Source organism: Hylobates moloch, unplaced genomic scaffold, assembly GCF_009828535.3.
Source record: "Hylobates moloch isolate HMO894 unplaced genomic scaffold, HMol_V3 SCAFFOLD_6, whole genome shotgun sequence".
Lineage (NCBI taxonomy): Eukaryota > Metazoa > Chordata > Mammalia > Primates > Hylobatidae > Hylobates > Hylobates moloch.
Window position 1 is genome coordinate 87,662,669 of NW_026652281.1, and position 16,223 is coordinate 87,678,891.

The 16,223-nt window shown below is 50.5% G+C and overlaps 1 protein-coding gene across 3 annotated transcripts; it reads right to left on the minus strand.

The window, feature by feature from the left end:
- Positions 1 to 240: 240 nt before the first annotated feature.
- On the minus strand, positions 241 to 15,201 carry SNX20 (sorting nexin 20). Of its 3 annotated transcripts, none has more exons than XM_032157321.2 (4): positions 15,079 to 15,201; positions 11,288 to 11,426; positions 9,660 to 9,811; positions 241 to 1,985 (listed from the first exon to the last, which is right to left on the minus strand). In XM_032157321.2, the coding sequence occupies exons 2-4, from the start codon at positions 11,415 to 11,417 to the stop codon at positions 1,959 to 1,961; spliced, it is 309 nt and encodes a 102-aa protein (XP_032013212.1). In that variant the 5' UTR covers positions 11,418 to 11,426; positions 15,079 to 15,201; the 3' UTR covers positions 241 to 1,958. The 3 variants fall into 3 exon arrangements, with proteins under 3 accessions (XP_032013212.1, XP_032013210.1, XP_032013211.1); XM_032157319.2 differs by lacking the exon at positions 241 to 1,985 and adding an exon at positions 5,221 to 7,993; XM_032157320.2 differs by lacking the exons at positions 241 to 1,985; positions 15,079 to 15,201 and adding an exon at positions 5,221 to 7,993 and having other exon boundaries at positions 11,288 to 11,917.
- Between the last annotated feature and the right edge of the window lie 1,022 nt (positions 15,202 to 16,223).

The following is a 16,223-nucleotide window of genomic DNA, read 5'->3' on the forward strand; positions in this document are numbered from 1 at the left end:
CCTAATGCTAAATGACGAGCTAATGGGTGCAGGAAATCAACATGGCACATGGATACATATGTAACAAACCTGCACATTGTGCACATGTACCCTAAAACCTAAAGTATAATAAAAAAAAAAATAAAAAAATAAAATAAAATAAAACGCCCACAGCCACTGTTATGCAAAGTTCAAGGGTCTCTCTCACACTTAGCTGGTGGAGGAGTGAATACAGCCTTTCTGAAGAGAGAAAAATTAAGTAATAGCAAAATCATTGTTTATGATTCATAAATACAATTTTTGTCAACTAAAAAAATAAAATATGTAAAAGTCAAAAAAGTTTCTGTGATTCAGAAATGCCACCGTTAGGAGTTGCCATAAGAGTGCACACAAAAAGGACATATGGGTCAAAGTGTTTGCAGCAGTGTTGCCCCAAATAAGGACATTTTGCGACATTGTGGGGTGGATAAAATAACTATAGAATATGCATTAGAATACAACAAAACCATTAAACATAATGTGGAAGAATATTGTATATTATAGGGAAATGCTCATAATATATAGGGACAATTTAAAAAGTAGATTACAAAACAATATGCCAAGACATGATTTCCGCCCAAGTCTGCCCTGATGGGTGAGCTAACCAAGGTTGCTGCACTGTGAGGGTATAGGGGCTGCCCCTCAGCCCCCACCCCAGCCACTGGGCTCCTCAGGAAAGGACATGTGAGTGTTTACTGCACATCCGACAGATGAGGAGCTGATAAGGACCCTGGATGGGGGAGTCCTCTGAGTTTGCTGGAGCTGCTGCAGCCATCTTGTCACTGCCAGGGGAGAGCTCTCTCTGAGAGCGAAGGCACAGTGGAGGAAAGCAGAACTAAGAAGAGACAGAGAAAGCGAAAGTGGGAGAGAGAGAGAGAGAGACATGAGATGACAAAGTGTGGGTCTTTGGATCCTGCTTGGTGTGAAGCTAGCCTGCTCCTGGACTTTACAGATAATCAATTCCTTCCTCATCAGATTAACCTGGGTTTTTGTGGCTTGTAACCAAAAGGGTCTGCACAGCCTACACACAGGCTCCCGGCTCATTTCCTTTGCAATGAGTGGTAACTGGAGGTGGGCAGTGCATGGACCTGCCTTGCAAGGCTTCTCTGTTAGTGGCACCTGGAGCCCACTCTCTCAGCTGGCACAGCCAGTGTGACACATCAGGCTGGGTGTGTCCTGGACCTGCCCCCTTTCTGGGTGCAAACCAGAACTGAGGATCCTGAGGGTGGGTGGGGGGGCGGGTAGTTTCCTGCCTCAGGGCTGTGCTCCTGCTACCCCTTTGCCTAAAATGCTCCCCTCTCTGTGCTCCCAGGGCCAGCTCCTTTGTATGCTCTGCAATTCTTTGAACAGCGCCTCCTCTGAGAAGCCTTCTCTGACCACCTGGCTGAGGACATCATTCTGTCCCAGCTTCCATTTGTTTTGGGAGTGGCCTCCTGACACTTCACTTCCATGAGGCAGGGACCAGTTCTGTCCTGGTCACTGCTGTATCCCTAGCTCTAGATAAGGCCTGAGACATAGTAGGAGTGCCAGGGATCTTTGGTTACTGAGAAAACGAGCAGCTAGACCAAGGCTCCCAACACCAACACGCTGGGGACATGTTGGGAGTCAACTTAGCCCTACCAGCAGGTAGAACTGGTTTTGCTGCTCCAAAACAGAGTTCTAGCTATGGGGACAGCCACTAGAGAGCAGAGCTAAGGCCATGCTATGCTAAGGGGCCACAGTCTGCCCTGAACTGTGCCTCCCAGCCTGGAGCTAGTGAGGGGGCCGAACCTGGGAGCTGATGGATGGAGGCTTGGTGTGGGGACTTTTGGAGGGGAGGGCATTTTCTTGCTCTTACCATGGGGGCAACAGCTAGATGAGTGGGGGATCCACTCAAGGACATACTGCGGCTTCAGGCTTCGACCAGCCCAGAACACTCGCTCCATCTGAGGGTCTTGATATCAGGGTGTGGCGTCAGGAGCCGGAGCCTATGGGTTGAAAGCCAAGAGTGGGCAATCAAAGCTGAAACCAGGCCCACGACTTAGGAGCTGGAGAGCACACAGGGCTGAACACACGACTTGGGGACCAGGAAACCAGGGAGCAAAGTCGCCAGGGTGCTTGGGCAAGACCCCAGATGGTCTGCAGCAACGCACAGGCAACACGGGATGATCAGCGCTACGTGGTGAGAAACTTACCTCCTTTCGCAGGACATTTTCCAGTCCTTCTGTGTAAATCAAAGAGAAGTCTCAGCTTGGTGATTGCAGGTCTCTAATGCTTATTTCTCTGTCTCTGTCTCTCTCTCTTTTAACAAAAGTCTATGAGCGGCCTCAGGCTCAGGGCCTATCTCAGGTAAAAGCGGGTTAGGGTGTAATAACAGTGATCGGTTTCATTGTGTTTATTTTTATAGTTACTTTCTAATTATAGCAAGTGATTCTGAGTTTCCATTTAGGATAGTAATAGGAAGTTTCTTTTTCAAGTAAATGTGCATAAGTAAAAGGAGACTGCTCAAAGGAAAACAGCTGGTGATTGATAGAACAGGCTGTGGCATTGTTGGGCCCCAGAGGGAAGGGCTGTGTGAGCACGCAGGAAGTTCTGAGAAGGCAGCTAAATGCAGTTGCTGCACGGGGACCAGGAAGCATTTGGAGACGTGGCTGGGCACAGCTTGGCTTTTGAGCACAAGAGAGGCCTGCTGGGGATGTGTTGGGAGCCAACGTACTCCTACCAGCAGGTGGAACTGGTTTTGCTGCTCCAAAACAGAGTTCCAGCTATGGGGACAGCCACTAGACAGCAGAGCTAAGGGCATGCTAGGCCGAGGGGTCACAGTCCATCCTGAACTGTGCCTCCCAGCCTGGAGCCAGGAAGCTCAGAGAGGCTAGCAGCCCTGCCCAGGCCTCAGCACTGACCCTGCACCCCTAGGCCCAGCTGGGTGACCCCTAAGGGCTTCCTGGAATTTGAATGCAGGGTTATTCTGTGTGTGCTGCCTCTCAGAGCATATCACTTTGACGTGGACATCTCGGGTCTGGTCCTGGTGCTGTCCCTATCTTGCCATGTGACCCTGGGTGAGTCACCTCTCCAGGCCTTATTTCCCCATCTGTGAACGGAGATGAGTGAAATGACCTTTAAAGGCATGTCAGTCCATTTTGCATTGCTATAAAGGAATACCTGAGGTTGGGTAGCTTATAAAGAAAAGAGGGTTATTTAGCTCACAGTTGTGCAGGTTGTACAAGAAGCATGGCACCGGCATTGCTTCTGGTGAAGCTTCAGGAAGCTTCCACTCATGGTGGAAGGGGAAGGGGGAGCTCGTGACTTACATAGCAAGAGAGGGAGCAAGAGCCATGTCAGGCTCTTCTAAACAACCGGCTCTCACGTAAACTAACAGAGCGAGAACTCATTCATTACCACCGGGAGGGCACCAAGCCATCCATGAGGGACCTGCCCCCATGACCCAAACATGTCCCACCAGGCCACACCTTCAACACTGGGAGTCACATTCAGCATGAGATTTGGAGGTGGCAACCATACATCCAAACCATATCAAGGATCCATTTCGGTGAGGGGACCAGGGACATATCCCTTCCCCTCTCCTCCACATCCTTTAATGTGGGGCTCAGCAAGGAAATTAGGGCTTGGGTCAAATTAAAGCCTGGGCTTAATTTCCTGCTTCAGTTATTAGCTGTGTAACCCTGGGCAAGTCACTTAACCCCCTCAGGTTACAATGTTACAAATGATCCCATTTTCCTCAACTGAAAAATGGGATAGGAACATGTCCTGAGCAGAGCTGGAGTGATGGTGCTATCAATGGCCCGGCAGTGCCTGGTCACACAGTAGGCCTGGGGAGCCCTGACTTTTACCGCACAGGGAGCTGCTTGCAGAGCTTGTTTTCAATCGTGGGCGTGGCAGGGACCTGCCAGCATCCCAGGGGACAGGGTCTCATGAGGATGCCTAATCCCAGCTCAAAGTGGAGACCCCAGGACTCCGTCACAGCCAGTAGCGGGGAGTGGCTGCTGCAGCAGGGCTTCACTGGAATGAACCCCTTTAAGCTCCAGGCCAAATGCCCACAGTGGTTTTGCAGGTATGGTTGTGAGGCTGGCATGATGATCCCATCTGCAGTCCTCTAGGATGGGGCACCTGTATGGTAGAGGGCCAGGGTGGAGAGAAGACAAGGATGGGGATGAACCCAGGACCACAGACGGCCCAGTTCCATGGACGATTTTCATCGAGGTGCCTTCAGGTCAGTTGAACACTGGGCTTCTCAACCTTTGAGGTATGCAGGTAAGAGTCACCTGCGGCAGTGGGGGATGCTCTTGTTAAAGTGCAGACTCAGATTCAGCAGGTCTATGGTGGGGTCTGAAATTCTGTGTTCCTAACAAGGCTCCATCCTGGAGGTCAGGTACTCCTCACCTTTCCTGTGGACCCAGCTTTTGAGGGGTCAGGAGAAGAATGATCAGTCCCAGCTGCCACCACTCTAAAGTACCCTAGAAACAAAGACTAATACAGGTGGCGTGGGAGAGGGCCCAGGCAAACAGGGAGGTGGGGTACCCCAGTGGGGCTGCAGTGGGCCCCTCGGAAAGCTTGTGGGAGGTGGGGGCCTGAGGAATTCACGGACTTGTTCCAGGAACCCAAGGAATGAGTGGGCTCTAACTGCTGCAGCATATGGGAGATGCCAGGAGGAGCTGGCTGTGGCAGGCCATTCCAGGCCATCAGACAACTTGTAGCGGATGAAGATGCAATGTCCATGGCCAGAAAAAACTCCCATGGACGCTCAGGCAAGGCTGCCAGAAGCACGAGGAGGGGGAGCATAGAGTGTCATCGGGAAGAGGCAAGGTGGTGGTCCTGAAGCTGCCCCATGTGGCCAGTCCCTTTTTGGGAAGCCTGAATAAATCCATTTCCTGTGCACTGTGTGGGAAGCCAACCCCTCTTCAGAGGTACTGATGGGGAACCCCCATGTGATTCTATAGGCTCCTTTACTCCCATATAAGTATTTTCTCTCTCTGTGCACACCACACACACACACACCCCACACATATCATCTATCTGTGATTTTGAGATGCACTTTTTTTTTCGCATTTCAGCACCTCTGAACTCAACAGGATCCTACACTTCTTATAGGCCTTGCTTGATGCTGACATCCTTCAGCCCCAGGGAAGACCTAAAGATCTCCAGGTCTTGAGGCACCTGGAACACCTCCATCTGAGACCACTTTAACATGATTTCTCTGCTTGAGGGATTTTGGACCACGCTGTGTGTATTCAGCCCTAAAACATGGGTGAGTGCCCGCTTGCAGTTCAAATTCTCAGAGGAAGTTCCCTGTACTCCACCCAGTGCCAAGTTTAATTTGTGCAAATTTCCTTAATGTCCCCTCCTGTACAACAGGTTTATTTGGTGTTAACTCTCACATCGGGGGTCTAACTCTTCGGTTTTCCAGTTTTCTTGCTGGAATACCACATTAAACTGTCCATGTTGGGTATTTTTTCTGTCTTAGTAAACATTTGGTGCATCTTAGAGTTGATAGCATTTTAGATTTGAAGAAATAACTGCCAAAATCAATATCATCTGTTTCATCATTACAAATAGACTCATAGCTCTTTAATTTTTCCATTTAACACTTTAATGTTCCATAGGCCTAGATTTTCAAGAAGTCCAATATCTCTCACTTGAAGTGTCTTTTCCCTGGAGTAGATTGGGAGATTTGAGGGGTATCTGTCCAAAGACGAGACAGTCTGTTTTAGTTTCCCATCCAGCCTGATGGGGCATCTACAGTTGTTACCACAAGGTGTCGCTGTTGAACAGATTCTGATGCAGTCTAGTGCATGGTTGTCCACTTCGAGTGATCACTTGCTGGGCCAAGTTCCTCTCCTTAAGTGGTGCCTCACATTAAGGTTCCCAAATTACAGACTCATTAATTCACCCTAATAAGCTCATCCAGGCAGTTTAGGTCTTCAGGGACTTCCAGCCTCCAACACACATTGGGCCAAAACCAGCCTGTACCACCAGCTCCAAGCCCTGTGTTGAATCTAGGTCATTGGTCCAGATTCCCCTTCATTCTGGGTCTGTGGTGTCCTTTCCAGACAGCAGACCTCAGTCAAGGGCATCCCAGTCCATCAGAGAGGTTCCAGGATCACAGATCCTCAAAAGGGGCAGTGTTGAGGATTCAGTCTGTTTTCTACCCAGAGGCCCCATTAAGTATGTTGTATCACCTCCTCCCAGGGCTGTTTCTACACAACCCAGGGAAGCCATTCAGGGAACAGCTGCCTTATGAATGAAAATCCACCCCTAGACAATGTGCTATGCCATCCCAGCCAGAAAAATTGTTGGCAACTTCCCTTGCCAAAAATGCCTTGTATCACAGAATCTTATGCCATTATTGCTTTCTGGCCCAGGGTCCTCCCACCCTTCAAAAGGATGGCATACAACTCCCACTGTGTGTGTGTGTGTGTGTGTGTGTGTGTGTGTGTGTGTGTAGAGGCTGTTCTTGAGGGCAATAGGTGAGCTTTTGTTTTGCTTCCTCAGGTCTACGTGGTAAGGGGGAAGGGCTAGAATACTAAGATAGCATTAGGATAATGGATGGAAATATTTTAAAGCAATTCCAAGGTGGAAGGAACAGACAGAAAAGCCTTGGAGCAGCTGGAGAGAACTGTCTTCAAGGAAATGGACTAAGTTTCATCTAGAATGTGCGAGGTAAACTTCTCCTCCAGCTTCCCACGAAGACACTGGTGGGGTGGACACTGCTCTGGACGGTTTTGGCAGTTGGTTTTGTGTTTTGGAGATGAAGTGGCCCTGGCATCAAGGGGACGTGGGACACAACCTGAGACTTCCACGGGGTCCCAGGAGCACCTCTGTCTGATACAGATGGGGAAACTGAGGACCACAGGAGGGGCTTGTCCAAAGTCACCCAGCGAGTTAGAGCCCCCAGTGGCTTTTCCCATTAAAAATGAACTCCAGGCCAGGGGCAGTGGCTCACACTTGTAACCCCAGTGTTTTGGGAACCTGAGGCAGGAAGATCATTTAAGGTCAGAAGTTTGAGATCAGCCTGGGCAACAGAGAGACCCTCTACAAAAAAATTAAAAATTAGCCTGGTGTGGTGGTGTGCACCTGTAATCCCAGCTACTTGGGAGGCTGAGGTGGGAGGATTGCTTGTGCCCAGGAGTTTGAGGCTGCAGTGAGCCATAATTGAGCCACTGCACTTCAGCCTGGGTGACAGAGCAAGACTGTCTCAAATAACAAAAAAGAAAAGAAAAAAAAAAAGAAAGAAGAAGAACCCCAAACAGCCCACTGTGAGCCATGGTGACCCCAAATCTCCAGCGTCCCTGTGGGGTCCCAGGCCGGCTCAGTGCAGGTATTCTCGCACGGTGAGCTCCTTCAGGGTGATGCCGCGGGGCGTGGGCCTCCGGAGCTGGCTCGCCTCCAGCTTCTCCTGAAGAGACACGAAGTCCTTGCCCAGCGCGTAGGCCAGGCGGACCATGGCGTCCAGCAGAGGCGCGTAGTAGCGATGGCCCTCCCGGGCCTGCAGGCGCTGGAGGGCCCTCTCTCCGGCCGCGAAGGCCTCGGCGGGGCGGTCGAGGTCGCGGTGACACAGCAGCACGGCGCACAGGGCCGGGACGGCGGCCGCAGGGCAGTGGGCAGTGAGCTTCTCCTGCAGCGGCAACACGCGCAGCAGCAGCTCCAGAGCCCGCGGGTACTGGCCGGCCCGCAGGCAGCCGAACGCCTCGCGCAGTTCCGGCCGCGTGAGGAAGTCCAGGAACTCCCGGGAGCGGCGCACGCAGCGGATGGCGTAGAGCAGGCCCAGGTACTCTTGCAGGGCGCGCCGACGCTCACAGATCATCTCCTCCGCGAAGTTCCCTGTCAGGTGCTTCCTGGGGAACTCCACGTCTTCGATCTCCTCCCTGAACGTCTTCAGCAGCGCTTTCTGGAGCTTCGCGAAGTCGGAATAGCGCCTTTCCAGGACGGCCTTGTTGTTGTCAAAGCTCCCAGTCTGGATGACGATGATTTGGTACATCTAGGGCGCAACCAGAGAGAGCTGTGGCCACCTCCCGGCGGGGGCTGCGGTGGGCAGAGCACCCCGAGAGTAAAGTTAACCAGGCCGGTGTAAAGCATGCCCTGAAAACGGGCGATCCTTATATGCAATTCTGTTAATTAATTTATTTATTTATTTATTTATTTTTAGAGACAGAGTCTCGCACTGTTACCCAGGCTGGAGTACAGTGATGCGATCATACCTCACTGCAACCTTGAACTTCTGGGCTCAAGTGACCCACCCACCTCAGCCTCCTGAGTAGCTGGGACTACAGGCATACCCACTACCCGGCAGATTTTTTGATTTTTTTTAAAAGATGGGGTTTGGCTGTCTTGCCCAGGCTGGTCTTGAACTCCTGGGCTCAAGCGATCCTCCTACCTGGGCCTCCCAAAGTGCTGGGATTACAGGCATGAGCCACTGCGCCTGGCCCAATTCTGTTTTAAATTGCTGTTGGCATCAGCTGAGTCAACCCTGGAACAACAACACAGCAAGGTGGGGACATCTGGGAGGAGAAAGGGCAGAGGGTCCTGCCCTGCAGGCTGCTGGGGTCCCTCTTGGCTTTACTTGCTAAAACTGGGCCTCTGTTTTCTGAACTGAGATGCTGTGTTTTCCAAATGTTTCACACTTGGGAATTAGTTTTAGGTACAATATAACATCATTTAGGTACACTGGTGATGCCGTTATATGGTAAGAAAATCAATCCTTTTCAATTCTTTTTCAAGAGAATCCTGATTACGGGCAATTATATATTAAGGGCAATTATAACCCATGCAATCTGACTCCAGAGCCAGATTGCATGGGTTATAATTATAGCCCCACCATGGTCTAGCTGTGTGGTTTTAGATGAGTAATTTAACCTCTCCGAGTCTCACTTTTCTCATTCATAAAACAAGGATAGGCATAGTGCCTACCTCACCTAGTGAGGATTAAATGAGTTAATGCACTGAAACCACATGGGGCTGTGCCCGGCGTGCCATTGGCATTCAGTGGTAGCTTTGTTATTTATCCTGGTCCCAGGTAAGTGAAGGAGAAGGATGAAGTGTGGCTCTTAGGCAGTTTTTAACATCCCTTAACACAAGCTAAAATTCCATTCTAACAGAGAAAGCAGCTCCCAGGTGCAGGGCTTTCCCGAAGCCACAGTACCCAGCTAGAATTTAATAACAGCACATAGCTTTCCTTGTATTGACTTTCCTTGTATTGACTTTTCTAGTATGTTACTTTTTCTTTGTGCCATGTGATATTGGTTTTCCATTTAAGGTATTTCTCTTTGAAATAAATGTGCTTCGTGTTTTTAAAAAGTGATCCAATTTAAAGAAAAAAATAAGTAATAATAATTATAACGGATACAGGGATATGGCAAAATTGGTGAAGAAAGGATACAGGTGACCAACACCCGTTAAGATGGGATTAAACTGGGCTATTTCCTTCTTGGGACCAAGAAATATGACTTATATGGTTCGAATCCTCACAGACCCTAGCAGGTGCTGAGCCTGAAATCTTGCTCTTTGGCCATTTTCTCCAGAAGAACGCTGTGAGTTAGTGTATTGACCCATTTCATAGTTGGGAAACCTGAGGCTCTACAGACTTATTCAGGGCCAGGAAGGAAGCAGAGTGAAAGAGGCTCCACCATTTCCTGATCTCTGCTTACCACAAATTTAGAGACTTTTCTCTCCTCAATGCGAGCTGAAGCTATCTCAAAGAGCAGTTTGACGTGCTTCCAGTGGCATTTCTCGTTCTGCCAGTACTGCTGAAGCTCCCGCGTGGTCATGCTGGAGTTGGAGCTCAGGCCGCTGTGTGTGTCTGGAAGGGCAACACCCTTAAGGATCTGCACCCGGTCAGTGCACTTTCAAGCCATGGGCTTGGGGAGATGGCTGGGTCTATCTGAGATGGCATATCAGAACTCCTAAAGAGTATTGAATATCCCTCTCTCCCACCCCGCTGTTTATAGGCCCAATCGGGGCGTCAGACAGACCTCTGTGCCCAGCCTGGCAGAATCCACCCTACCACTGACAATCTCAAATAGCCCATCACCCCCAAGTGGTTTCTCAGCTGTGGAATGCGGTGCGAGCACCTTGCATCATTCACTTATGGTCTGCAGATTGGCCATGGTGAAATCCCTGCTCTGGACAAGCAGAGACGGTGGCTTGTGTGTTTCTGTGCTCCCTGCAGCCCTGACTTTGTGACTCTCGCCAGGACTCCTTGAACACACATCAGTGGGCAGGGGAGGCAGCGATGAGGATGTTATGTTCCAGCCTCAGCGAGCTGGCCCTTCCTAACCTTCTCATCTAACTGCCCACATGCCGGGCTCTTCTCGGACATGCACTGCTCTGCCTTGCATCCAAACCTCTATTTCCATGCCTGGAAAACGAACACAGTGTTTCTTAAACCCCACTTGAGCCCTGCGCCACTCTGAGCTTCTTAAGAAGCACAAATAATTGTGCATTTTATTGCAAAGGGCATGGGTCCCAGCTCTTTTCCAGTCTACCCTTCAAGACCCAGCCCCCACATCACTGCAAATGCCCCTTGGCATTAGAGTAAGAGCTTCCCACCTTGTTCCTATAGGTTTTTAATTTTATTTATTTATTTTCCGTGGCACGTCTAACTATTTTTCACTAATCTGTTTCTCTACCAAACCTCAGGACTAGTGCAGTGTTTGATTTGTTCCTGTTTCTGTTTCCCCAGTGCCCTGCATAGGGCCAGGAACAGAGCAGGTATTGAATAGGGGCATCTCGAAGGATTGTAAGAAAATATTTGTTCCAGGAGATGGCACTACGGCAGATGCTGTCCATGCCCCAGGCTGGACCATGCCCTCTTGGCACCCACTTTTCCAGAACATGCCACTGGCTTCCCTAAGGGCTTTATAGGGCCATAGCAGCAGGCCCAGGAGCGTCCCTTCTCCTATGCAGGGCAGGACTGGTAGACAACAGCCCGGCTTTCTCACCCCTAGGATAGGACAACCCAGAGATAAGTTCCAGGGTCTCCCAGAAGACCCCCGCTGGGGTTGAGCCTCAGCCACCTACCGTGCCTATCTGTTCACTGATGTCCTGCCCTGGCCTCTTGCCCTTTCCTTCCATTCCCACTTCCCTGCCATGACTCCTAGGACCGTCTCCCGGATAAACAGCTTGCACCAGATCTGTGTCTCAGTGTCTGCTTTGGGATAACCCAAGTTACAAGAGCTGCCCGGGCCTCTTGCTGTATCCGCCAAAGTGACCCACATTTGTACTTTGAATGTCTTGAGACCTCTCCCCCAGACTGAGTCTCAAGCCTCAAGCCCACCTAAGTGCCCGTCAGGTCCTGGGCGCAGGAGGTCGGGGCCAGTGGCTGGTGCTTCCTGCTGGGTCCTTGCCGTGCAGTGGGTTATGGGTCCTGTGCAGCCAGGGCTCCCAGGGTGCTCTGGACTTGCCATGCTCCAAGGCTGCCAGAGGAACAAGAGAACAGTGAGGACCCACTCCAGTTGGGGTTCCCGGTGGCTCCTGGGGTGCCTAGGAGCTGTGTCATGCCCCCTACTGGCAGGCAGAGGGAATGACAGTGGCTCCACGGCTCAACCTTCCCCACTCTCCCAGCTGCCAGAACCCAAACCTGGGTCTGCCCCTTTGCTGGACAGGTTACTCCAAGGCAGAGAAGACCCTTTACCTATTGTGATGATCCATGTGTTATTGAGGTGATCCTTACGTATTGCTCAGAGTTTTAAACGAGATGATTTCAAGTAAAAGTATTGGCTTTAGTGATTACTTGAAAGAAAGATGCTGGCTTGTTTAGATACTCAGTTTTATGTTACACATGCGAATAAAGTCTCAGTGTTCAAGCTGAACATGGCTGCTCATGCCTGTAATCCTAGCACTTTGGGAGGCTGGGTTAGGAGGATCACTTGAGCCCAGGAATTTGAGACCAGCCTGGGCAATGTAGTGAGACCCCATCTCTAGAAAAAATAAAAAAAAAATTATCCAGGATGCACGCCTGTGGTCCCAGCTACTTGGGAGGCTGAGACAGGAGGATCCCTTAAACCCAAGAGACTGAGACTGCAGTGAGCTATGATGACGCCACTGCACTCCAGTCTGGGTGACAGAACAAGACCATCTCAAAAAGAAAAGAAGAAAGGTCAGTGTTCAGAGCAGGTAGATACTGGTATGAATCTTCTATCGATCAATCAATCAATTATCCATCTATCAGCAAAATTAACTGATAGCTTATTATACCCACTTCATACCCACCTAGGTTCTTCATAGCCCCTAATCTAGTTTAATGCTCACAGAAGTCTATCATTACCACCACATAACAGATGAGAAAACTAAGGTCTAAAGTCACGCAGCTGGTGAGTGTGCACAACAAGCAAAGCTGAATTTGTCTCCAGTGCTTGTGACATGTTGGCTGTGCACTTCACACCCAACACACACTCTTGCACTAACCTGAACACTGTCTGTACTCAGGACTGTTTGCATCTCTCTTTTATGATAAGGGAACTGAGACTTAGAGTTGGCAAAGATGAAGAGCTGGTGAGTGGTGGGCAGGATACAGACCCAGGCTGGGCTGACTTCAGAATTCTCTCCACCTTACTCAGGGAGGGAGAACAGGCAGCTGGGATCCGGTTACATAATAAGTCTGTCTGTGACCCGGATAAGTGGATGGGATGATCTGGTAGCTGGCAAGTGACTCAACTTTTCTGTGCTTCTGTTTCCTACAAATTGGGGATAATAACAGAACCCACGTTCACAAGGCTGGGGTGAGGATTCAGTCAGGCAGACTCTGAAGCCTCAGCTCAGGGCCCTGTCCATCCCAGGGACTGTGTAGTGCCCCCGCTCTTAGTGTCTGGCAAGTGTTAGATGTTTCCAGAAATATTTGTGAAATAAATGACTAAATTAAGGTGGATTGGAATAGAATTACAAATGTTTGAGACAACTTAGAAAAAGGGACAATTAAAACATTAGCTCGGCTGGAGGGAGTAGCTGGTATACAGGTTAGGCATGGAAATTCAAGACAAGGAAGGTGCAAATGACCTGAGGAAGCTGCCAGTGGAACATAGAGGTAGAGCTGGGACTTGAACTCTGGTCTGTTGGATTCTGGGCTCTTGGTCTGAACCCCTGGGCTGACTACGGCCTAGAGAAAGATAAAACCAATGCCTCCCTGGCACCCCCTGAGCACAGATGGGGGCAGGAGTCATGCATGTCCCTGAGCACAGCCAGTGCCTGTCCCTTGCTCCAGGAGTGAGAGCCCCTGGCCTGGGAGAGGGGAGGTCAGCTGGAGCCCAGAGCCTGCACTTCAGGGGGAAGTGCTTGCTGTGTTGGGTGAAAGGAACCCTGGGGCCTTCTCCATATGGCTCTACACAGGCGTCCAGTGGGTGGCCCTCAGGGACCCTCGATCCAACCTCACCTTTTACAGATGGGAAAACAGAGGCACAGAGCAGGGGCCTGGCTGGCCCAGGGCTGCACATTCTTGAGCATGCCGTCACGGGTACCTCTCGCTTGTCTCTTGTCCCTGTCAGGGAGTCGGGAGACATCGCCTTCCATCCTGACCAACCGTGTGTCCTTAAGCAAGTGCTTTAATATCTCTAGGCTTCAGTTTCCCCACCTGAAAAATGTGGCTACAAGCCCCGTCCTGCTGATAAGATGACGGATGACTAGGGGTGGGTTCCCTACATTCTGATAGGTGCCTAAGTGAGACAGCAGGTGGTCTACGTGATTCTTGGTGGCTGGGATTATTGGGGGCCCAGGGCACTCCTATGTTCAGCACTTCTGTAAAATGGGGGATGGCGAGTGGCCTTGGCCTCAGGGGCCCCAGCCTTTGCAGATCTGCTTTCATGACCAGGCAGCTGGCTCCAGGTCAGAAGCAGGGCACTACTGGCCCAGAGACCCTGTAAGACCCTAGAAATGATGCCTTGGCTTGACACTCCGGTAAAGACTGAGAAAGCTGATTATGAAACCAGGCCTTAGAATAAAATCAAATTCAGCAGCCACAGTCAGCGCTCTTATGGTTGTCTCTTACAGGTTTCATTGGGAGTCACCCATTTAAAGAGGAGGGGGAAGGAAAGAGTTGTGCACTGGTGTATCCATGGGGTCTTGGGTAGCTTCCCATCCCTCTCCAGGCCTCAGTTTCCTCATCTGTGAAATGGGAAAGCAATCCTGTCACTCTAAAAGCTCTCTGGGGATACCCACATAGACGGTTCCATGGCCCTTTCCTCCCCTCTCCTCACCCTCTGTAGCAAAGATTTCTTGACTTTATAACAAAATACTACAAGTGTTGTCGCTGCTGGCCTGGGGGCCTGTAGTTGGCCCACGGAACAGAGCAGCTTCCCAGCCCCCTCTACCTTCCAGCCCTGTGTGCATAGACAGTCATTCTCCAACTCCTGTCCCCAGGTGTCCTAACCACCCGCCTCTCCAAGAGCTGACTGCCAAATCCAGTCCTTCTTCTGCTGGGCACACAGAGGCCACACTATCTTTCTGAGGGCCTGCAGAGGACTTTTCATGGGGGATGAGCCTCTAGGGGGTGAAATAAAGCACCTGGCCCACTCTGGGAGACAGGAGATCTCAGGTGGTTAGACGTGTGGCTGCCTCTCTTGGGGAAAGGGTGGGTACCCTCCAACAACTGGACGCTCACCTGAGAAGCCTTGCCAAAGCCAGGGGCTCCCAACCTGAGTGTGCGTAAGAATCCCCTGGTGGGGTGGGGGTAGGATCCCAGGGGCTTGTTCAAAAGCAGGTTTCCTGGCTCCTAACATAGGAAAGTACGATTGAACAAGCCAGGATTCTGCATTTTCCATGAGTTCCCTAAGGCTATGCTGACGCAGGGGTTCCCTGACACTGTTTTTTGAGAAACACAGGTGTGGTGACTTATTCTCCAGGCCCAAGATGCGTTGTACAAGCGCCTAGCATTTCAAAACGAATGGAGGTGATGGAGGGTCCAGGAGCTGTCCCTTCCTCTGCCTCAGTGCGCTAAGGAGAGCTCCAGACACAGCGGCTGTCACTAACTCTTCTCCCTCCCACCCTGCCCCCAATAGGTGTCAGGCAGGGCCCCAGGAGAAGGGGACTCAGGCCACAGCGGGCAGAGGACAGCCGAGCTTGGGATCAAATACTGACCTCCAGTCTCCGGGGCTGTGCGTGTCCAGGGGTCCGGGAGGAGTGTCACATGGCCCCTTTGAGCTCTTGGTTCTCAGCTCCGGCGACCAGCTGAGGGGCTGCCATTTTCTAAGTTCCCCGTTTGAAAACAGGAAACAGGCTGTGTGACCTGCTTCTGATCGCCCCAGCCCATTGGCTGGTGAAACATGGTATATTGAACTCAACTGCCAGCCTGCCAGCTGTACCCACCTCTTCCTCCGGGTAGCGCAGGGAAGGGCAAGGCAGTGCCGGTCCAGCCCTGTGGGATCTAGCTGAGCCTCACTTTCCCTGCAGCCTTGCAGCAGTCTGGCTGTCCTTCGAGTCCCCGTTGATCTCTGGCATTCAGGCATTAGCTCCCAGAGCCCTTTAACGTTCATTATTCTACTCTATGAGCTAGGCATGATGGGGGCCGTCATGCCCCTTGAACAGATGGGAAAACCGAGGCTTGGATCACAGAGCTGGTGGGACACAGAGCCAGTGACTGACATAGAAGAGCAGTGGGGTAGAATTACAGTTCCATCTGGTGCCTTTTCTCTGAGCAAATCTGTATCCATCACCACCAACAGAAAGTCCCAGGGAAGTGAAACCCCAGGGCAGTGGTGTGATTCATGGCCACCCATCTTTGTGGCCTTGAGGGCAAGAGATAGAAATCAGACCAAAAAAAAAAAAAAAAAATAGAACTTTGCTGCCTCGCCCAGAAGTTTACCATGTGTTTTTTTCTGAGCCATGATTCTCTTCCTCTCTATTAGAGGTAGTCACAGTCCTGATTCAGATGGGGGTTACTTCTTTGCTTTTCCTTAGAAATTTACCACCTATGAGATCTCCAAACAATTCAGTTTCATTTTACTCATTTGTGAATCTTATATAAATTGAACCATGCATACTGTGTGTATTCTCCAGTGCCTTGCTTCTTTCATGCAGCATTTATAAGATTCACTGATGCATTTCTGTGTAGCTACTTTTTTTCATTTCCATTGTTGTGTTGCTACATTATTATTATTATTTATTTTACTTTAAGTTCTGGGATACCAGTGTAGAACCTGCAGGTTTGTTACATAGGTATATATGTGCCTTGGTGCTTTGCTGTACCTATCAACCCATCATCTAGGTTTTAAGCCCTGCATGCA

Coding starts and splice junctions, on each gene's coding strand:
- SNX20 (XM_032157319.2), bottom strand. CDS start 11,417: ATGGCAAGTCCAGAGCACCCTGGGAGCCCTGGCTGCACAGGACCCATA. Junction 9,812..11,287: donor AGGACCTGACGGGCACTTAG/GTGGGCTTGAGG, acceptor TTGCCCTTCCAG/ACACACACAGCGGCCTGAGC. Junction 7,994..9,659: donor GAAAAGTCTCTAAATTTGTG/GTAAGCAGAGAT, acceptor GTTGCGCCCTAG/ATGTACCAAATCATCGTCAT.